Source organism: Bufo bufo, chromosome 4 (genome assembly GCF_905171765.1).
Source record: "Bufo bufo chromosome 4, aBufBuf1.1, whole genome shotgun sequence".
Taxonomy (NCBI): Eukaryota; Metazoa; Chordata; class Amphibia; order Anura; family Bufonidae; genus Bufo; species Bufo bufo.
Window position 1 is genome coordinate 464680804 of NC_053392.1, and position 24251 is coordinate 464705054.

Here is a 24251-nt window from a genome sequence, read left to right on the forward strand (position 1 = left end):
AATACTCAACTTGCGGGCCTCCAGCTGTTGCAGGACTACAACTCCCAGCATACCTAGACAGCCTACAGCTATTAGGGCATGCTGGGACTTGTAGTTTTGCAACAGCTGGTGGCGCATCCCTGGGTTAGAGAAAAGCATATTCAAACTCCAGACCTAAATCTCTCCATCCAATCTACGGTACTTGAGTTATTTTGCAAAGAAGAATGGGAAATATTTCAGCCTCTAGATGTGAAAAGCTGGTAGAGACATACCCCAAAAGACTTGCAGCTGTAATTGCAGCGAAAGGTGGTCCTACAAAGTATTGACTCAGGGGGGCTGAATACAAATGAACACTAAACTTCTGTGCCCTTGTTGGGACCCTCGGGATAAATACAAAATAACAATCATGGTCTATTGACCACCAAACCCCGTTAGGGGTCCCAACTTGTGTGTAAGAAAACTACATACTTTTATTTATTAAAAACTACAAAATGAGCCACACGTGTAAATTTAAAACTGTCATGGTGAAACAGGGGACAGTTGTTGATTCACTAGTAGCGGCAATACTTGGGTCAGTGTTTTGTATCTCAGCACTGTGCTATTAATGCTTATTTAAAAAAAAAAATGGTGTGTGGTGTTTTTATTTACAGTATTTCCACAACTTAACGGACCCCATTATAGTCTATAGGGTCCTTAGGTTCTGTTCGGCTCAGTTATGTGCCGAATCCGTCCGTTCCGTTCTCCTGCTTCTAAACTGAGCAGGAGAATGGAAAGTCTGAACGGTGATGTGAACGAAGCCTTAGCGTTTTACCTAGACTGGATACAGTTGTATCCACTTCTCAATTGACAGCAGGACCAGGTACCATATTGCTTTGTAAGATACACCTAGGTTTTATAGGAGAAAAAATATCAGACCCCTTATGTTAATCAAACCTCAGCTCAGATCCCCAATGTAAATCAGACCTCCCCCAATCAGACTTCAGTTCAGACCACCAGTATTAATAAGACTCCCAATCAGACCTCAGATCAGACCACCAATGTTAGGCCTCAGGTCCGTTCAGGTTTTTTTTGCGGATAGGATGCAGACCCATTCATTTCAATGGGTCCGCAAAAAATGCGTACAGCACATTGTGTGCTATCCGCATCCGTATGTCCGCTCTGTAGCCCCACAAAATTAATTATAACATGTCCTATTCCTGTCCGTTTTAGGCATTGTTGCAATGGATCCGCAAAAAAAAAAAACGGGTGGCATACGGATGTCATCGTTTTTATTTTTTTTTGTGGATTCACAATTTGCGGACGCAAAACACATACGGTCGTGTGGATGTAGCCTTAATCAGATCAGACAAAAAAAAAAAAAATCCACTCACCTGTCCTGTTCCCCCTGTCGCCACTCCTGAGATCCAGTGCCTGCTCATCGTGCAGCACTGTGCTATGACCGACGTCGTATACCGTAAGGTCACAGAACGTCCTAGGTTTTCACTCTGTATGCAGGTCACAGCACAGCTTGCGGCGCTGGCAGATGAAGACCATGGATCGGTGAGTACAGAGCCAGCACAGGGAGTGCTGCATTCACTGCTGCCTGGTCCTGCTGTACCAATGAGCACTGACCCCCCCCCCATCCCCCCCCTTGCTTTTGGGGGGGAAAGTGCGTCTTATAGGGTGGAAAAATATGGTATGTACTGGATTACAGCCTGTGAATATAGAGGACAGCTATTTTTAAAATGGCGCAAAACTGAAACGCAAAGTATATTAGAAAGTTGTATAACTTTTCATTTATATAGTGATTAGAGGGTCTATCTTCACCCCTGTATTCTGACTAAAAAAACTATTCTGAAGCATCTTTCCTAAAACTTCATATACCGTATCCTCTGTTATTCCTCCTAGAAATTCATGAATAAAATGATGACTAGGTGTTACTAGTTAGGGGTACACTGTTTAATCTTAGCTGACAGATTCAGACTGTGTAATGACACACCCCCTTGACAGGTTGAATGGTGACATCCAGTTGTCAAAAAAAAATTTGACATTTTTATGAGGCATAATAGAGGAACAGCATAATGAAAAGTTCTAAACGTTTACTAAAATGCATCAGGAGAGCTGACAGGTCTTAAGAACATTAATTACATAAAACTGGAATCCCCCTTTAATAGCAGATACAGATTTTCAGTATTCCATAATCATACAAACTCTGCTTAGTTTTTCAATTGTCTAATTTGTGTCTCTGGTTCACATCATTCAGATCAATACAGAAGAAGAAGCCGACAATGAAACAGAGTGGCTCATGGAAGAAGTATCTGCTAACCATGGAAAGCCGCATCATGAGAATGGTCACATTAGGAGTGTTAAAGCCGGAGCCTTCACGTCACTGCATGTTGATGATCTTGACAGTGAAGACGAGGTCTTGACTGTTCCTGAAGTCAGAATACAGTCTACAAGAAACAAACAGAAAATTTCACACCAACCTTTAGGCCAATATGTATCTGGTACTGATGAGAACTTGATAGGGATAGCCAATGGAGAAAAAGGACAGACTGGAAAATCCAGATCTCGTAAAAAGGAGGACAAGCCTACTATAGCTTCCTTTCATGATGACAGTGATGAGGACCTGCTCCATGTCTAATGCATCTCTGCATTCTTAACCCCTACTCCTAATTGTGCCTAAAAAGAAATATTTCAACGGACAAAGCTACCGCAGCCAAATATGCGCAACTTTTTTGTTCACCTTTTTATAGGTTGGAATAAAATCAGTACATGGGAAGGCAGGGAATTTTCTTTCACTCGGTTTACAGCAGTTGTAAAATTATATGGAAGTCTGCACTGGTACTTTGAGGAAACTTCATGTGCAGTATATGTGGTTTTAAGAATCCCTGCACAAGATGGTAAATTAAATAATTGGAACTTCCTTTCTTAGTATGGGAGCTGGCATCTTCTTGTATGTAAATCGCTCTTCGCAATCAGATAGTCAGAAGGTACAAGCTATTTCCATTCATATTGGATCCTCTGTCTCTGGCAACACAAACCAAGTCTGACTACTTATTTATTCACTTGAACTACAACTCAGGTTGACTGAATAAAGCATTATACTATTCCTGCCGGCAGGGTGCTAATCCATGAAGGGACATATCGAGAAATGCGCTCCTATTCGGTAATTATTTACAGGTACCATTGTGTTGATTCCAGACTATGATTTCAGGTGTTAATATCCTATTTTTAGGGTTAAGTAGAAAATTCTGAAGAAGTATTTCTTATAAGTATATGTACGTTTCTGCTGCTGTCCTGTGCACGGTGTCCAAGGAAAAACAAAGGTATTACATTGTGGTTGTTTGAAACAATCCTAAAATGTGAAGCAGAAATAAGGTCTGTACTTGGCATAAGATGAGTTGTATTGATTGACGTTCGCTTAGGATATTTTTTTCTCTTGTTAATGTATTCATATTTATAAACTGATGTCTTACAGAAGCCTTAAAAGTTATGTACACCTTCGGGGGCAATTTATTTTATAATTGCATTTTACTCATTTTGGGCTAAAAAAATATAAATCTGTTTATCTTTAATACGCATATTTAGCCATTCACACTTCAGTTATTTGGTCAGTTAGTTCCAGTAATGATTGTGAGCCATAACCAGGTGCAGGTCAAAAACACAGAACAGGTGCAAAACTTTCCATTATACCTCATCGCTGTGTAGGCTTCACTACTGGTTTTGGCTCACAATCACTGATGAAAATACTGTAAGTGATCAAATAACTGAAGTGTGAACTCAGCCTAAAAGGTCATAAACACTTAGTTAAATACCATTCTGATCAGTAAGATAAGGAGTGAGCTATAATGAGTGTTTTATAAGGTCAGGGATCAGAGGTAAGGAGCCGTTAGCAGAGCTGGCTGTCGGAACAGAGAGAAAATTCGGATCCTGCTACTAGAGCATCTTAGCCAGGTACAGAGAAAAGGGCTCAAAATGTATAATAAAGAGCAATTTAAAAAATAATTTTAGCTCAAAATGAGTACAATGCAATGATTATTTTTAAAAAATTTGCCCCCAAAGGTGCACATAGCCTTTAAAGGCTATGGACATCTTTTATATTCTTTTTTTTTTTGTTATTAAATCCAGTATGTGAGGAATTAAAAACACTTTTGTGATAGGTTGTTAACATTTTTCTGCAGCTTGCATATATTTCAATACATAGCAATCTGCACAATGCTGTTTGGTCAGTTCCATCAAATGGGTTCTAACAGGTTGTCTTCAGCCCCTCCCCCCTTTTCTGAAAGGTCAATTAAGATGAATTCTGATTGATACATAGACTTATGCGAATTCAGCTTTACTGAGCATTGAAGAGTGGGGACGGAGAGGAGCTGTCAGAGAGGCTGTCTGACCAAGTTCACTGTGTACATTATTGAGCATCTTGCTATACATTGTAATGCATGCAGGCTTCAGACACAAAACAGTGCAAAATGTTAACTAATTACAAAATTGCATAATCAATTAAATAAAAAACATAGCCATTAATTTGCACTCATGGACTTTGAAGGGAACCTTTCACATTGAACATGATGTCTGAGCTTAAAGGCAGCATGTTATAGAGCAGAAGTTGCTGAGCAGATTATATATAGTTTTATGGGAAAAGATTCAGTATAATTTGTATATCTTGCATTTAAATTCCTGCTTGTTGTGAGTTTGAAGCCAATGAGCCGGTCCTATCATTGATTGACAGCCTTCCCCTAAATGACTGTGTATACAGAGATAGCGGTCAGTCACTGATAGGACCGTCTACTTGAGAATGAGCAGGAATCTAAATACAAGTTATACTGAATCTTTTCCCATTAAGCTATATATCAATCTGCTCAGCTCCTCCCGCTCTATGACATGCTGACTGCAGGTTAATTAGCATTTTCACAGGTTCCCTTTAAAAGCAATATCCACTTGGCTGTTCTGCAGCTGTAATAAGCAAATGTTCAATATCCCTGCAGTGCCAACACAGAGGTGATGATGCACTAGGCAGTGCACACTGAAATCAATGCCATGTCCTCCAGAGAGAGATACTTTTTCATCCATTCTACTTGTAGATAAAGGTCTTGAACAGGGAACCTCCCCCGTTAACTCTGATTTCCCCCGGGTATTGGAAAACAGGTTTGTTACACCAGACAACTCTTTTAATAGACAATCTTGAATGGAGCAACTTATAACGCACCTAAACCATAGCTGCTCGACCTACGTCATGTTAAGAACATCTCATGCCCCATTACAAAACATATTTGCCGCATATGAGGTACTTTTTTTTTTAAATTTTGCACTTTTTTTTTTCTTTTCTGCTGCCTAGATCCTGGATTACCCAGATCTCAGTACAGCTTTCTTGAACATGTGTCTTTTATAGTAAGGTGCCGATCATGCAAAACCTCTTTAGCCAGCCTTGAGTCCTTTCTAATTTGTAAAAGACTCTGGATTTATTGTTATTGGTGGATGTAATGCTATGTTCACTTTTGTATTGAAATACTGCACTGTAGGCCTCAGTTATTCCTACTGTCCTTCACTGAGCTGATTTTTACCAGGAGGAACAACCCAGTGTTGTGCAAGTGTATTCATTGTACAATGAAACGTAATGATACTTTCTAATCTACTTGGTGTGTTTTAATACTGCACTTTTAAACACCATCTACAGCATCTACTTGCTTTCACTGAATGGAAATATTCTTGTTTAAATTCAGAGGTTGAAAACTTGTAGAAGAGAGAGCTCCAATACACATGAAGGGTTTTTCCCATCCGGACCCTTATGACAGTTCCACAGAATATGCCGTAAGTGTCCAGTTGGGGCAGGTCCCACCCCCATCTCACGGCCGCTGTGAATGGAGAGATTGCATGCTCGGGTCTTTCCATTCACTTCTACGGGAGTTTTGAAAGTATGGAGTTGAGCATGCAACTTCTCCATTTACAAGGGATGCGAGACGGGCCCCTGTTCTCCAGATAGAGCTGGGACCCACACCAATTAGACATTTTTGAGATATCCTGTGGATATGCCATAAATGACTAGATGGGAATAAACGGTGTATGAGCATCCCATGATCAGAACAGGCCTAACGATCAACAAAAACATCTTATTTCACTGATAGCAAGTAGTGATTTTGAAATAAAAAAAAGTTTGAACACAAAGTATATTGAACTTATGTAATTGTACACCAAATCAGCTTTATTTTATAAACCCAGAAAGACATAACTGATGCATACAATACAGCATTTAACGTACAGTAAGAGTGAAGAGGGTTGAAGCATTATTTATTACAGAAAGTACTGTGCTTAATAAGAATATGAGGCCAGGCAATTGGCAGTCAAAGCGTCTTGTGATACAAAGGTAACGTGAGATACGCAAGAGTGGATAGAATCTAATAAGTAACATTGACATGACAGTGCTGCTTAAGAGCCAATGCTCTGCATTAATCATTGTGTGACCTTGACTACAGGTACGACACTAATCTGCTGCGCATTTTTGTATCTTCTGATTTCTTTGGGTTGATTGGTACAATGGACTTTTTCCATTTTTGATCCACTTGTAATATAAAAGTATTGAGCAAATTAATTAAAACATAATTTAAACCAAAAAAATAAGTGTTTGTAATTCCTTAAGTGTGATTTCATATTATATTCTTGTCTGCTATCAAGATGAAAGGTGAGTTCATCTGAGCGCACATAACTACTAACACATTCTTGTCAACAGACTATCCCCCCCCCCCCCCCCCCCCCCCCAAAAGCAAACTAGTGTCATTCTCAGGGTAAGAAATTGTCTAGAGCCACAGATCTGCTGTGCTTGTTTCGTTCTAAGTTCCTTATCCTTTTCACAGTGCTTAAAGGCCATCTAGTAATTGTTTCTTTCACTTAGTTTAGTGAGTTTGTATTTTTTTTTTAAGCACCCATTAGTTTATTGCCATCAGTGATTTTGAGCCAAAACTAGGTACGGCTCTAAACAAAGAGCAGGTACAGGTCTTTCCCCTAGACCAGGGATGCCTAATTTGCAGCCCTCCAGCTGTTGCACTACTACAATTCCCAGCATGTCTTGACAGCCTACAGCTATTAGGGCATGCTGGGAGTTTTAGGAGGGTCGCAGGTTGAGCATCCCTGCCTTAGACCTTATCTCTGTGGAGGCTCCAATCCTGGTTTTGGCTCACGAACACTGACGAGTGAATAAGGCCTCATGCACACGACCGTTGTTATATTCCGTGTCCGTTTTTCGTGATTTTCTGCGGACCCATTGACTTTCAATGGGTCCGTTGAAAACTCGGCTAATGCACCGTTTGTCATCCGCGTCCGTGATCCGTGGTTCCAGTCAGTCAAAAAAATATAACCTGTCCTATTTTTTTTCACGGAAAACGGTTCGCGGACCCATTCAAGTCAATGGGACCGTGAAAAAACGCGGAGGCACACAAGATTGTCGTCCGCGTCAGTTTTTTTTCCTATGGTTTGCATGGCAAACTTGACTTAGACTTTTTTTTTACTTTCCTTCATGTCTGGTGATCCTCCAAAAATAAAGGAAGACACACGGAAACAGAAACGGATCACAAAACAACGGAACCCCATTTTGCGGAACGGAACACAACAACGGTCGTGTGCATGAGGCCTATGGCTTATTTATGGGAAACTTTGGTACAGACCATAGTTTCCCATATGAAATTCCATCTGTGATCTCGTCATTGCTGTGTCTTGCGTGTTTCTGAGTAATAAAATGTCAGGCAAAATAGGCCTAGATTTGATGAATTGCAACAGACTAGAAAAGTATCTCACTCACATTTTGGAATAAGCCATATACCTATAGTTCGGTTTAGCAGTCATCTCCTGATATTTAATGCCTGTCTAGCCCAGACCAGGAAGTGGAGAAAAGAGGGGAACCAGTAAGCCTGTAAGTTTCAGAATGGGTACTTTTTTTTTTTTTTATACCACTCTGTTTGTCCCACTCGACAGCCCCTTTAAAAGATGTGGGCAAGGGGGTTGTGAGAATGACTTTCATGTGTCTGCTGGAGATTTCTGAATGAAAGTTTCCCCAAAGTTGAAGTGTACTTAGTAGTGATGGACGAACATCGGCCGGGACGATTCGTGAACGACATCAAATGTTCACGAACCGCAAGTTCGCTGCGGGCCCCATTCACTTTAATGGCAGGCGAAACTGAAAAACCTTCAGCTCATATTTGCAGCCAGCAAACACTTCCTAGAAGTACACAAATAGTCCCACAACATGGACAGTGACATACCAGAGAGGATCATTGGCAAAAATTCCCACAAAAAATATGTATTTTAATCAGGGGCCATTTTTATGCATCTTAAAGGGAAACTCTCAAAAATGTGCCCTGCTGGAGCCTAGAAATTTTTTATTTCCTATCGGTTTGATGTATACAAATGTGCAGCACTCCACATTTTTGTATCCTGCTGAGTCTATAAAAAAAAAAAATGCATACGTTAACGTAATTTTTTTTTCTACCATGGAACTGTATGGTGAACGGACGCTACTGTACGGCATCAGACTGAGGCATCTGTTAACACATACATTTTTGGTATGCATTAAATGAATGGCAAAAATAGGATGTGAACCCAGCCCTAGTGTCAGAATAAGCACCAGTACACATCGGAGCAGCGTGGCTGAGAGGGGAGGCCGCCATGTACTGACAGAGAGCTAACTGGTCCTGGTGGTCAGGGATGAGGACTGTGTTTCCCAAGGATCATTTTCTACTGGGAAATACAGGGCACAGTATAATACACTAGAATCTATATAATATAAAGATATTAGCCCTACCCCCTAATGATAATACAATTAGGTGATCATTTATTATATAGAAATACATCTATATTAGGCGTATTTCTGACACCGATTGTGGCGCAAAGGTCCTTAGCACCGCAATCTGCATATTTTTCCAGCTCATGCTAGGTCTAAAAAAGGATGGCGTGGGCAGGGAAAGGGGTACAGTTATGGCCATCCAGATATTGGATACCACCACCATACATTGACCGGATAACACTGCCATACCGTGACCAGATAAAAGAGTATAAGAGGGCACAGTACAGGGAATGACTACGGGCACTGCACAGGGTGTAGTAAGAGGGCACAATGCAGGGTATAAGGGGGGCACAGTACAGGGTGGGGGACACAGTCACATGACCCTGTGACATTAGAAGATCCTTATAGTGAATGCGGTTCATACGCCACCATAATGAGAGGCAGAGGAGTGAGACAAGGGTGTGATTATGTGGCTAGAGATAAAAAAAAAATTTAACTGTTGGCCAGTACAGGCCCCAAAAATTAGCCAAGAAGTATTCACCTGACAACAAAGAACTTTGGATTCTGTGGCTGGAGGTACATTAGGCAGTCACAGAATAAATATGTAACTGTCGGCCAGTACAGGCCCCAAAAATTAGGCTTTTTATGCCGCTGTATTTACAGAAGACGGGGACCATGATTTGTTTTTGGTGGTGGCGGATATTTGTGGGCTGTCATGAGGAAATTCAATCAAACGTGGTCGACTCGTCACATGTGTTGAATTCCTCCGAGATCCATGCCTCATTCATTTTTAGAAATGTGAGGTAGTCCACACTGTCTTGAGCTAGGCGAGTGCGCTTATCGGTCACGATCCCCCCTGCTGCGTTGAATGTCCTTTCGGACAGGACACTGGACAAGGGGCAAGCCAACAGTTCCATGGCAAATTGTGCCAGCTCTGGCCACAGGTCAAGCCTGCACACCCAGTAGTCATGGGGTTCATCGCTTTTCAGAGCGTCCACATCGGCCGTTAACCCGATGTAGTCGGACACCTGTCAGTCCAGGCGTTCCCTGAGGCTGGATCCGGAGGACGGCTGTCGATGGGTTGGCTGCAAGAATGATCTTATATCCGAAGTGACCAACACATCTTCAAACCACCCTCTTCTTGCATGCGCTGTTGGATTGGTACCCACAACTGTTTCTCTGTAAGTGGAAATTCCTCTGCTAGCGCCCTCAAAAGCAGAATACAGCAGTTCTCAAAGCAAGGCCTGGAAGTGCTGCATTCTGACAGCCTTCTGTGATGGTGGTAACATTCCCGCCATTTTGTGTTTGTATCGGGGGTCTAAGTATGTTGCCACCCAGTACTGGTCCTTGCCCTTTATGCTTTTTATACGGGGGGTCCCTCTTCAAACACTGGAGCATGAAGGCCCCCATTTGCACTAAACTGGAAGCGGTGTAGTGGCCTGGCTCCTGCTCATCATCCAGGATAATGTTGTCCTCATTCTCCTCCCCCCCCCCCCCCCCCCGACAACAGCAGGGATCCCAGAAATGTTTAAAGCATGCTCTTCTTGCTCCTCCTCCATCCTCCTCTGACTCCTCTTCAGACTCCTGTTGTTGACTTGTCTCAGGTGGAGTAGCCCCCCTGGGAATTTATCCAGCATTGTGACTTCCTCACCTTCCTGCTCCTGCTCCTCGACGGCTTGATCAATGACACGACATAATGCACGCTCCAGAAAGAAGGCATAAGGTACGATGTCACTGATGGTGCCCTGGCTGCGAGTGACCAGTTTGGTGATCTCATCAAATGGCCGCAGAAGTCTGCATGCTTTGCGCATGAGCAGCCACTGGCGCAGTGGAAAAAAAACAATCTCCCCAGAACCTGTCCTGCCGCAGAGTTCGTACAGGTAGTCAACTGCACGTTTCTGCTGGAGCAGCCTATCAAGCATATACAAGGTGGAGTTTCATCGCGTCGGGCAGTCACAAATTAGACGTCTGACGGGCAGGTGGTGTCATGGGTGTGTAAGATCTTCTAAAATGGCCAGAGATTTTCCTGGCCTGCCGCAAGATGTCCTGGACCCCGGGGTATTTGGCAATGAATCGCTGCACTACTAAGTTGAGGATGTGTGCCATGCACGGCACCTGTGTCATTTTGCCCTGTATCAGCGCGCTCAGCAGATTGACACAGTTGTCGCACACCACTTTACCAACTGTCAAATTGAGCAGGGTTAGCCACTGATCGGCCTGTGACCGCAAAGCTGAAAGGAGTGCAGGAACGGTGTGGCTCTTGGCTTCCAGGCACAACAGACGCAGCACAGCATGGCAACGTCTTACCTGGCACGTCAAATAGGTTCTGGGGAGCTTGGGGTGCGCAGCCGAAGAGACTGTAGCAGCGAAAAAGGAGGAGTCAGCCGAGGAGGAGAGGGAGGATGAAGTAGGAGGAGGAGAAGAAGAGGCAGGCCTGCATGCAATCCGTGGCGGTAACACCAAATCTACAGGGGTGCCATGAATTACATGCTTGACGGCCGTCAGAAGGTTCACCCAGTGGGCAGTAAAAGTTATGTACCTTCCCTGCCCGTGTTTGTGAATGTGCCAGAGATACATTCACTTGCTGTTGAATGTGGCCCTATAGCTCTGGGATGCCTTTCTGGGAGAAATATTTTCTTCCGGGGACCTTCCATTGCGGTGTTCCAATGGCCACAAATTTTCTAAAGGCCTCCGAGTCCACCAGTTTATATGGCAGTAGTTGGGGAAACGAAGCCTGACGTTTGCCAGATGAACACGACGACGGCATGGTGGAAGGTGGAGTGGAGGAGAGAGGAGAAGAAGAGGCAGGACGGGGTGCGGTGGGAGTGTGGCTTTGTGGGTTCTGACGGTGTTTCTTCCACTGGGCTTTGTGATGGGAGGCCAGGTGCCTTCTTAAGGCGGTCGTCCCTAGGTGAGTGTTGGGCTTACCGTGACTTATGCGTTGACAGCACAGGCTGCAGATGGCAACACTATTGTCAGCAGCGGACACAGCCCACACTGCAGAGCCATGTGCCGGCATACTTGGAGCGCCAGATGTGACCGTGCATGGTGGATGGCTCGTTCCAGATACATTAGCAGTCTGCTTTTTGCCTCCTGTGCACTGTAAGTTCTGCCTGCTTGTCCTCCTTCTTCTCCCTATCTGCTGCTCCGTCTCTTCCTCTGAACTTCCCTCCTCTTCCTCTCTTGTGGGCACCCACGTGACATCCATCGACACGTCATCATCGGATTCATCACCTTCACCACCACTGACATTAGAGATCTCTGAGTAGGCAGCAACAGCGGGGACCATCCTCCTTGGGCTGATCTGGGTACTGTCATCAGACTGCTGGGTGGCGACCGTTGATACCTCCTCTTCCTGATGCCAATAATGGCTGCGCATCGATAAGGTCTTGTAATGGATGGGAAAATAATTCCTCTGACTCAAGAGGAGGGGATGTAGTGATGTCGTCTTTGGGGGTGCACACAGCAGAGAGTGAAGTGGGTGCATATAGAGAGGATGAGGAGGGTGCAGAAGCGGAATGCTGAGTGAGCCATTCAACCAAGTCTGGTGCGTCCTTTGACGTAATCGCACGCACCTTCTGCTACTTCCTATTTAGGCTGCGGTCTGGTGCACCTGCCCGACCAGTACCACCCCTTCGGAATGGCCTGCCTCTTCCTCTGCCTGTCATTTTCAAAAGTCCCTATAGAAGAGCAGTATTTGTGGAAGAAGGTATATCGCACCCCTGCCTCAATCAGTTTTTTGGGGGGCAACTGGTAAATCACACCAGTAGAAATTTCTTCAAATAGTGTTTTTCACTCTGTGTAGATGCGGTAACGCAGCAAAACCGCAGACAAATGCTGCAATACCTAAATGCACTATATAGAAAGTATATTATTGGTATATAAAATCCCTGCTTTAATCAGTTTTTTTGGGGGGGCAACTGGTTAATCACACCAGTAGAAATTATTTCTTCAAATAGTGTTTTTCACTCTGTGTAGATGCGGTAATGCAGCAAAACCGCAGACAAATGCTGCACTACCTAAATGCACTAAATAGAAAGTATATTATTGGTATATTACACCCCTCAGTATGTCACACCTATCGATAGCACACCTATACCAGTCCTTAAAAGGACTTTTGTGGCCCTTTTAGCTAGCGATTTGTGTCCCTTACAGTCTGTCCCTGCTCCACACAGCAACCTCTCCCTACACTGGCAAAAGACTGAATGTAAAATGGCGCCGAGATCAGGTTTATTTATATGGTAGGGGGTATGTCCAGGTGCTGAAACATCTCAATTGGCTGTCCTGTACCGCCTGATAGATGTGTCATGGGTCAAAGTTCTTTACAATGTACAAACCGGATTCCAGAAAAGTTGGGACACTAAACAAATTGTGAATAAAAACTGAATGCAATGATGCGGAGAAGGCAAATGTCAATATTTTATTTGTAATAGAATGTAGATGACAGATCAAACGTTTAATCCGAGTAAATGTATAATTTTAAAGGAAAAATACGTTGATTCCAATTTTCACGGTGTCAACAAATCCCAAAAAAGTTGGGACAAGTAGCAATAAGAGGCTGGAAAAAGAAAATTTGAGCATAACAAAGAGCTGGAAGACCAATTAACACTAATTAGGTCAATTGGCAACATGATTGGGTATAAAAAGAGCTTCTCAGAGTGGCAGTGTCTCTCAGAAGCCAAGATGGGTAGAGGATCACCAATTCCCACAATGTTGCGCAGAAAGATAGTGGAGCAATATCAGAAAGGTGTTACCCAGCGAAAAATTGCAAAGACTTTGCATCTATCATCATCAACTGTGCATAACATCATCCGAAGATTCAGAGAATCTGGAACAATCTCTGTGCGTAAGGGTCAAGGCCGTAAAACCATACTGGATGCCCGTGATCTCCGGGCCCTTAAACGACACTGCACCACAAACAGGAATGCTACTGTAAAGGAAATCACAGAATGGGCTCAGGAATACTTCCAGAAACCATTGTCAGTGAACACAATCCACCGTGCCAACCGCCGTCGCCAGCTGAAACTCTACAGTGCAAAGAAGAAGCCATTTCTAAGCAAGATCCACAAGCTCAGGCGTTTTCACTGGGCCAGGGATCATTTAAAATGGAGTGTGGCAAAATGGAAGACTGTTCTGTGGTCAGACGAGTCACGATTCGAAGTTCTTTTTGGAAATCTGGGACGCCATGTCATCCGGACCAAAGAGGACAAGGACAACCCAAGTTGTTATCAACGCTCAGTTCAGAAGCCTGCATCTCTGATGGTATGGGGTTGCATGAGTGCGTGTGGCATGGGCAGCTTGCATGTCTGGAAAGGCACCATCAATGCAGAAACATATATTCAGGTTCTAGAACAACATATGCTCCCATCCAGACGTCATCTCTTTCAGGGAAGACCCTGCATTTTTCAACAAGATAATGCCAGACCACATTCTGCATCAATCACAACATCATGGCTGCGTAGGAGAAGGATCCGGGTACTGAAATGGCCAGTCTGCAGTCCAGATCTTTCACCTATAGAGAACATTTGGCGCATCATAAAGAGGAAGGTGCAACAAAGAAGGCCCAAGACTATTGAACAGTTAGAGGCCTGTATTAGACAAGAATGGGAGAGCATTTCTATTTCTAAACTTGAGAAACTGGTCTCCTCGGTCCCCAGACGTCTGTTGAGTGTTGTAAGAAGGGGAGATGCCACACAGTGGTGAAAATGGCCTTGTCCCAACTTTTTGGGGATTTGTTGACACCATGAAATTCTGATTCAACATATTTTTCCCTTAAAATGGTACATTTTCTCAGTTCAAACTTTCGTTCCGTGATTTATGTTCTATTCTGAATAAAATATTATAAGTTGGCACCTCCACATCATTGCATTCAAATGTTTTTATTCACGATTTGTATAGTGTCCCAACTTTTTTGGGATCCGGTTTGTAAAAGAATATGGCGGGCGCGAATATCGCCATATGTTCGGCTAACAGTGAACGAGCAAAGTTCGCCGCGAAATGACCGCCGGGCGAACCGCAAGGCCATCTCTAGTACTTAGGTTCACTACAAAGGTTCCGTCAGTTGGCCATACACATAAAGTACCCATGCAGTAGATGGGGTTGCCACCTCACTAGAAGCTTGTTTCCACTGAAATAGAATATCAAACATTTTTTGATCCCTTTGTGTCCAATAATAGAGCCATTCCTATAGTCATTAAATGCATTTTAAAAATAAGCAGGATCCATCTGTAAATATGTATACAGCCAATTTAAGGTAATATATGGTTTGTGGACATTAAAGGGGTTTTCTAACAATAGACATTAAAGAAGTATTGGCATTAAAGGGGTATCCCACACAATATACAGTATTTCTTGCCTACCCACAGGGGGTCTGACTGCTGGGACCCACAGCAATCCCAAGAGTCCCCTCTGAATGGAGCAGTAGTGCACATGGTGGTCCGCTGCTCCATCCAATTCTCTGGGACTGATGGAGCATTTTGTATGTCAGTCCCATACCAGTGAATGGAGTTGTGGACCAACATGCGCAATATCACCGCATTAAGACTTGGGGCCCTCCATTCTCAGGATCACTGGAGGTCCCAGCCATCACACATCCACCCCCCCCAATACGATATTTATCACTGGAACTGTAGACAGAGGGTACTCGTGGGCAAACTTCTTTAATTGCATAGTCATAGGATATTCCACCAATAACTGACTGTAGGCATCCAGACACTGGGATTCTCACAGATTCTTAGCATGAAGAGGGCTGTTTTTTTAACCCTTGCACAGTGCCATTTGTTGTGTATATAGAATTGGATGACTATAATTTGTTACTATTCTTTTTACCTGGGACTGGGAATATATGAGGTTTTAACTTGTTCAAACATTTGACAATCATTGACTAAATAAAAAGTTAAAGCAAGGATTACTTGCTTTGTTAGTTCTTGCGTCTTATTTGTGTTTTTTCCCCCCCCCTCTAAGTTAAAGGGCTTCTACCATCAGAAATACTGTTATGTAGCTGACTGATATAGCGATGCGCTAATTTAAGCACTACATAACAGTATGCTTTTTACTTTTCTCCCTGCAGCCGTTCTAATAAAATAAGCACTTTTATAATATGCTAATGAGCCTCTAGGTGCTATGTGGGCGCAAAATCTGCACCTAGAGGCTCCGTCTACTCACCCTTTATCCCGCCCAGGTCCCCTGTTCTGCTCGCCCCGCTCCTCTTGATTAATGGCACGGTCCGCCGTATCGCTGCCGAAATCCCGCGCCTGCGCCGTTCACTTCTGTATTCGGCGCAGTTAGTGAATGATGCGCTCCTGGTGCCGGATTCCTCACTGCGCCTGCGCCGACTACGTCACAGTGAAGAAGCCGGCATCAGGAGAGCAGCCTTCCCCTCACTGCGCCTGCGCCGAATACAAAAGTGAACGGCGCAGGCGCGGGATTTCGGTAGCGATGCGGCGGACCATGCCATCAATCAAGAGTAGTGAGGCGGGCAGAACAGGGGACCTGGGCGGGATAAAGGGTGAGTAGATGGAGCCTCTAGGTGCTTATTTTGCGCCCACATAGCACCTAGAGGCTCATTAGCATATAATAAAAGTGTTTTTTTTTTATTAGAACGGCTGCAGGGAGAAAGGTAAAAAACACACTGTTATGTAGTGCTGACATTAATGCATCGCTATATCAGTCAGCTACATCACAGTATTTCTGGTGGTAGAAACCTTTCTCAGAGAGGAGAACAATAAATATTAACCTAAAAACCTTCATAACAATCATCTCCCTAAAGGAGCTCATAGACGTTGATGAAAGACCACCATGGATGACTGATAATATGATGAGCAACACTCCTATGAAGATATCTGACTCTGTCATCCATAAGGTGCCCAATAGATATTAGAAAGACATGAATGTTTCCACCTGTATCCATATTCCTTGGTGACCATGTGGCGCCAGGGGTGGTGTGGAGTGGGCCCGGCGTGCATGCTGGTAGCTGCTTTCCCTGGATATAATGGAGGCCATTTTGGCACCGAAAATGACAGAAATTCAGGCGGATCCAGTAAGTGGAACCTGCACTTTCACAGGTATATTTAGTGTTAGGAACCCGTCTAACTAGAGATTGCCTTGACGTTCGGCAGACGGGCTCAAATAATTTTGTACAAAACGATTTGCCAAGTATCTCTAACTTATTAGTTCAGCATTTGCAATTATGATGCAATTTTGTACTTTATTTGGTTTGCAGTGAGCTGTTGCATTGCTTGTTTTGTTTAACAGTCTTGTTCTCAGCCATAGCAACGTGCCCCTGCGCTTTGGGATGTGCTGACTGACCCCCTTTTTCTTTGTATCCATATTCACTCAGTTTGACCATCGCCCACTTACTGACATTTGGTACCAAATAAAAAGTGCACATTCTATTTGTGAAATGGTTTCTATTATCAGTTGCCAACCGGATAAAGAGCCAAATCTCTAGTTTTTCCAAGGTTATTTTATGACTGTATGTGGCTGGTATGGGTCATTAGTAATATCATGGTAAAATATTGGCTAGAAAGAGTACGACCACATGTGATGTGATAGCGAATAACACTGTCTCTCCCATTAGGATTCCTAGGTAATATTTAGAATAAGGGCGATTTTGACTATATTACTGTGGGGGGGGATTCACTTCACTGAATAAAAAAAAAGTCTGCTTACTGGGATCTGCTTTCGTAAGGTTTTTTTTTTTAATATATCACTTGGCTTAGTTCCTCAATTTAGTGACTTATAAAGGCTAAATATTTAAAATGTGTTAAGCAGGTTTAGCATGTAAAAACACACACAAAAAGAAGAGTGTGTAAAGGTAGAGTGATTGTCATCAAGACCTGTATAACAAGTTGCCCGTTACTAGATATATTTGAACGTTTCTACTTCAGTTTATAGTTGGAAAGACTGGACTGCCATCACACATCCTGCGATACACTCCAACAATGACGTCTTTTGATGATATTCTAGACGACATAGGACAGTTTGGTTTGTTCCAAAAGCAACTGTTCCTTATCATGTGCTTCATTTCTGCTGTCTTTACTCCAATATATGTAGGCATTGTCTTTCTAGGCTTTGTGCCTGACTTTAGATGCAGTAATCCTGCAATTGAGGAGCTGAGGAGCAAATGTGGCTGGAGCTTTGAACAGGAGATAAACTATACTGTCCCATGGCTTGATGACTCTACTCAAACCAGTCAGTGTCTTCAATATGATATTGACTGGAACAGGACATCTCTGAGTTGTATTGACCCATTAGGGAATCTTACAAAATCTGGATACAGCAACCTAACTCTTACCAGCTGTACAAATGGTTGGGTTTATGACACTACTGGGTCATCCATTGTGACAGAGGTAAGCTTCTTTATCTCATTTTACATATTTATATTTTTGTAACATCACACTATGTTATATTGAGCCTTCCATCGGGGTTCAGACATGGTTTCTGCCACCTGATGGCAAAAATATTGCAGCATGCAGCCCACTTTCTAATATCAAATGGGGAACCCCGGCAGATCCTATTTAGTAGGTACTGTTTACCGATACAATGGATTTGGTAAAGTGTTATGGTTTCAGGGACTGAAAACATATATGAACAAAACCTTAGATGTGTCTCCATGGAATGCAGCCACAAATGTAGCATTGCCTACTTACTATAAAGATAGCAAAGTTTCTTGTAGAAAATGTAGTCATTGGGCTATTAAGATAGTAAATATAATCTAATATATTTATATTTCATGCATTACAGTTTCAAAACAATGTGTGAAAGAAGCCTTATGCTGAATGGAAAACTAGGCGATACTGACAACCCTTATGAACATTTTAATGACAGCCATTAGTGGTTGTCACACTGCATCTATTACATGTGAGGGAGACAAAGATATCCAAAAATAACGGAATAGAATGAGCTCACAGGACTAGTTGAGAGCTCGGAGACCTATACTTCTCTTTAGGGATAGATTCATATTGCAATTGCAGTCTATGGTTAAAGAATATGCTGGGAAAACTCCCAGCTAGAGATGAGTGAATCGATTCTAAATGAATCTGATTCGTCAAGAATTTAACAAAAATTCTTCCAAACAAATTCAGAATTTTGTCTATTTGCTTCGGACAAATCAAGTGAAACGGCGACTGCCATTTTACATTTAAAATTCTGTAAAAATACACTAGTAAGGGAAACCACAGCAAGGATGCAGATGTTGACTGGTATATAAGGTTCTGAAGCACAGATGCCATTATAAGCGCAGCCACTATGTGATAGGACATGTCTGCTATGTTAGACAAAGTTAAAATATACTGAATGGCACTACCGCCAAAGTAACTTTAGTCCAGTTTGGGGTGCTTCGTGAACGGGCTGTCAGGCCACTATATAAAGAAGAAGTATTCCACGGCACACACACGTAGTTTGCACGGAATATGTATTTAATATAAGCCACCACCAACTTTTACAATGAATCGTCACTTGTATTCAGGGCCAACATTTCGGTCCACTATGCCACCAACGAATAAACATTCCTCTTCCAGCGCAAGGCCGTGATCAAGGTCCCGGGTGGACCGAAATGTCGGCCCTGAATACAAGTGACGATTCATTGTAAAAGTTGGTGGTGGCTTATATTAAATACATATTCCGTGCAAACTACGTGTGTGTGCCGTGGAATACTTCTTCTTCCTGTTATGTTAGACACACATGCCAGGCATATTATAGTTTTGCAGGGACAGTGTAGTGATTGTGAAGATACGTAGATTGAAATACTAGGTAGAACTTCAGGTTTAACGATTAGGAACAGGATAGGGGCAGTTTTTTATGTGCAGGGGACAGCCATTTTTGTCTAAAAACCTGTTGCAAAGATTCTACGGTTCATAAGTGTGCAATAGTCATTTCCCAACATCTCCAGCAGTATTTATATCACCGCATATGCTGCACAATTGAGCCTTTTTTCTTCCAAAAATGTTTCAAACTTCTACAGTTTACACATGTGCAATAAACACATTAAGTGCTTCAACAGCAGCATAGCAGCATATATTTTTGCTGCACCTAGTAGATGTCCAATTGGGCCTTTTACTGTTTCCCTAAAACCTGTTTGCAGTTTTTCTACCATCAGTGCAACAATAAACATATTGTAGTGCACTGGTCCCCAACCAGTGGCTCAGGACCCCCTGCTGTGTGGCTCACCATGGAAGTCCTGAGTTATGACCATATGTACTAGCAATTTAGATTTTTGCATACCTCTCCTAGATTTACCACCAAACAATGCCAATTTGCATGATATAACACTAGTGTGAAATTTCACCCTGAAATATTTGTCAGTAGTTTGCAATTTCATGTTTTCTTTCTCCACATTCAAAAGATCAAAATGTATCTCCTCTATTTTTTAATTGCCTGTTGCTCCAGACTAGTACCTGGGAACTGAAGCAAAGTTCGGTTTCGAGTTTTAAAGTTATTCAACGAAGTCACACTTCACTTTGTGAATAACCAACTTCAGCTCAAAAAAGTTATAAAAATTGTCTTTAAAAAATCCATGTATCAGAGTTGTCTACTTGACTGTCTTGCAAGAAATCTGTATGCCCACATACCAAATCATTGTGGTCAGCAGGCAGAAAAAAAGATGTCCATTTTGGCACAAATGTAGGTACTATGGCTTTCCAATACATTAATTGGCATCACAGTCTCGCATGGGAAAATCCATTTATCATAGTTGTGTGCCTGACAAATTTTTTGGAAAAAAAGTCAGACACATTGTACATTACGTTTTTAAAATTGTCTTGTCCTCAAAAAATTTATGAGATTTAGGCTACATGCACACGAACATTGTTTGTTTCCGTGTCTGTTCCGTTTTTTTTTAGCGGATAAGATGCGGTCCGCATCAGTATGTCAGTTGTGTAGCCCCCCCCCCAAAAAATAGAACATGTCCTATTCTTGTCCGTTTTAGGCATTGTTACAATGGATCCGCAAAAAAAAAAAAAAACGGATGGAATACTGATGACGTTTTTTTTTTTTTTTTTTGCAGACCGCAAAACACATACGGTCGTGTGCATGTAGCCTTATCCTCAAGTTCCAGGTCTTCACCGAAATTGTTTAAAATTAAAAAAATGTATGAAGTGTACGTTCACACATGACTGATTAGCTGTGGGATTTCTGCAGTACAAAAAAAAATGCACCAAATGGGTTTCTGTCGCTAATTTTTTTGCTGAAATGCAGCAGATTAGACACAGATTTCAAGTTTTGTATTGAAAAAAGTGAAAGTTCATGGTATAAAATAACATGCTTCAGAATTAAAATATGCCCAGGTGAGTTTAAACTGCAGATATTTTCTGCCATGTGTAAATGAGAATATTCAAAAAGTTAATTCATTTTGCCAGAACTGTATAATGCTGCAGATTTGCCACACAAAAATCTACAATGGTGAATCTTGACCGCAGCTCAGTCAAATGTGGATATAGCCGAAAGTTGTCTAAATTCCTTGTCTTCACTAAAATTCATTCCCTCCAGTATGCCTGCATATACCAAACCACCTCCCTTTGCAAGCTCAATTTATTTATTTATTTTATTATAAAGATTGACGAAAACTCTGTCCTGTCTTCAAAAACTGATCAATATTGTTTTTAAGTTTCTTGTCTTAATCAAAATTTTTTTAAAAAAATTGTCCTCCCAAAAATACAATCTCTTCAGTGTGTCTGCGTATACCAAACCATCACTACCTGCAAGCTCTAATTTATTTTTATTTAGAAGATTGATTTAAATTCTGTGGTTTTCATGTCTTCACCAAAATTGTTTAAGTGTCCTGTCTTCAAAAATAGATGAATATTGTATTTAAGTTCCTTGTCTTCGCTAAAATTGAAAAAAAATTGTACTCCCAAAAATATAATCTCTTCAGTATGTTTGCGTATACTATCTGCAAACCATCACCATCTACAAGCTCTACTTGATTTTTACCCAAAAAATGTCTTCTCTTCCATTATCCCTGCAAAAGAGCCATTCCTGGTGCCAGAGAATGTGGGGCAAGTTGCACGCCACCATCAACACTTCAAGCAGTAATTATAGTAAAAGACAGTACATGTCTTTCATGGACCATTGGGTCAATGTATTGTGCAGCAGTGGCAACGCCCCACACTGAAACAAGGCCAGGTCCTATTGACACCTCCACATTTGTGTTGCTCTGGTTCCCACACCAGGTGCTTGTCCACCATCTCCACATCCTCCTCAATGGACTTCCTCATATCCCCAACAAAAACGGTACTGAGCTTTGTTTCCATTTATGCCCCCTCCCTTCATATGTGTAAACTGAAGTGATGCATTTTAGCTGTTCTCATATGGCTAAGAAGGCCCTCTTGGACTTGCAACAATAGAACAGTATGCCTTTGCACTGCATGATCCCATGACGGGGAGTATATGTCAGGCAATGGCAGCTCATCAGGGAAACGTGTCGCGTACTCAGGCCCTTTAAAGAGTCCAGTTCTAAGTATGGTCAACAGCAGCATCAGTGATGTCATCAACCTTATATTAGAGCAAAGGCTCTTGCTAATGCAACAAGGGATGGTGGAAGAAGAATAGCTTCGCATATTATGGCAGCCCTGTACCGTACCTGTTGGGGGGCCCACATAGATGAAAGTCTCATAGTAGAGGAGTATAAGTGTAACCCTCTTTTCCTTACACCATCTGCGACACCTCCAGCTTTCACACTCACTCGGTCACCAGCTCCTCCAGGCATAAACTCTAAGTGGACTCTAAGGGACGACACTCAGGTCTTCTGTGGTTTAAAGCTTTATTGAAGTGGAGTGCACTTGGCTGGAGCCTGTAATACAACAGGGAAACACTGCCACTATGTGGTATACAGCCAGGTCACCAGCCCACCACCAGCCCACCTCCTTCACAGTAAATGTCTGCACTCTAAATATATTATAAAACAGTGATCGTATAGTGGATTTTACATTGAACAAGTATATGAAGATAACTGCAACATACCTGTAATACAACAGGGAAACACTGCCACTATGTGGTATACAGCCAGGTCACCAGCCCACCTATATCATAACAGGCAGTCATTATATTACATTCCCACATACATGTTACAGGATATAACAAAGCATACAGAAAAATGAACAAGAGAAAACCATTTACAAAGATATTGCAGCAGGGTGACCTGGAATACAGCATGTCTTGCAGCCATTTTAGGAAGAGCACATGGCTCTCTAACTGTACATCATCTACTCAGCCTAGCATGTGCTGCAGGGCTTCAAGGCTGCTAAAAAACATACAGTCACCTCTTTACATTCTACAGAACTATTATGGGTATATATTATAACTTTTTACAACAGATAAATGAACTTTAGCTTTAGAGAACTTAGACAGAGATCCTACCTCCTTCACAGTAAATGTCTGCACTGAGGAGACCAAACCAAGTAGCAGAATACACAGGGGGCTTTCTGGAAGAGTCCACTGTAAAGACTCTGTCTGTTAAAACTTTCCTCAGTTATCTAATAGCACATTTGAAGAGGTTTATTTAGCATGTCCTGACTCGCTAACAGCTTATGAATATATGGAACTATATTTAACAAGTGCTCATTGCTGCAGCTCCTGTATATTGGTATGACCCTATTGCAAACCTGCAGACTGGATATTTGGTGAAACTTCATGTGGTTCATATCGACTGTACTACATAAGGATTAGGAGTTACCGCTGGAAAAGGAGGAGTTGGTGGTGGTGGAGGATGAGGCTGATGATGATGACACTGATCATGACGAATCATCCCAGTGGGGAGTGGAGTCTGAAAAAAAAAAAAAGGGTCCTCAGGGACACTGGCAAGTATGGCATGCTGCTGAATAGCCAGTGGCGTAGCTACGGGCCCGAGCTTAGAAGGGGCCCGGGAGCAGTCATGGCTGTCATCAGGGCTGTACAGCTACTACTGCTGTATGGGGCCCAGAGGTAGTACAATAGGGGCCTGGCCATATCCTGCAACTGTTACCAGGGTTGGGAGGATCCACTGCACGATCCTGCAAACCCTCCCCCCTAATGAAATGAAGCTGCCCTTTCTGCTCTGGCAGAGCAGGAAGTCAGAGCAGAGGCCCCTGCCATCAGCCAGTCTGCAGAGTGTGCTGAGGAAATGGTGATCCTGCCTCTCCTTCCTCCTGAAGGTTGTTCAGAACCCACAGCTTACTGCTAATCAGTGGGGACCAACAAGAGACACTGAGCTGAACTTCATCTGCCTCCAGAAAAGGTAAGTGGAAATATCTCTGTTTGTGTGTGTTTATGTATATATCTGTGTGTGTGTATGTATGTATATGTGTGTCTGTGTCAGGCTGGGGGCTTTATGCCTAAATTCTTTCAAACTGAGTGTTATGTATAAATTATGTATTTTTTAGGGGGCTATTTAAAGGGGTGCATTGTATTTATTTCAATTTCTCAATTGATCACCTACTAAGCATTCTGTATTCAGAATGCTATTATTTTCCCTTATAACCATGTTATAAGGGAAAATAATACAGTGAATAGACTGTCACCTAGCAACCATGCGTGAAAATCGCAC

General features: G+C 42.5%; 2 protein-coding genes across 3 annotated transcripts in view; both read left to right on the forward strand.

Annotated features, from left to right (window-relative positions):
- IGF2R (insulin like growth factor 2 receptor) overlaps positions 1–3998 on the forward strand; it is a 231858-nt gene extending 227860 nt beyond the window's left edge. For both annotated transcript variants that reach the window (XM_040429474.1, XM_040429475.1), the window contains exon 47: positions 2222–3998. In XM_040429474.1, the coding sequence (XP_040285408.1) occupies positions 2222–2602 (381 nt within the window). In that variant the 3' untranslated portion in view covers positions 2603–3998. The remainder of the gene's footprint in view (positions 1–2221) is intronic.
- Positions 3999–17594: 13596 nt separating this feature from the next.
- SLC22A2 (solute carrier family 22 member 2) overlaps positions 17595–24251 on the forward strand; it is a 116208-nt gene continuing 109551 nt past the window's right edge. The window contains exon 1 of the mRNA XM_040429477.1: positions 17595–18081. Within this exon, the coding sequence (XP_040285411.1) occupies positions 17674–18081 (408 nt within the window). The 5' untranslated portion in view covers positions 17595–17673. The remainder of the gene's footprint in view (positions 18082–24251) is intronic.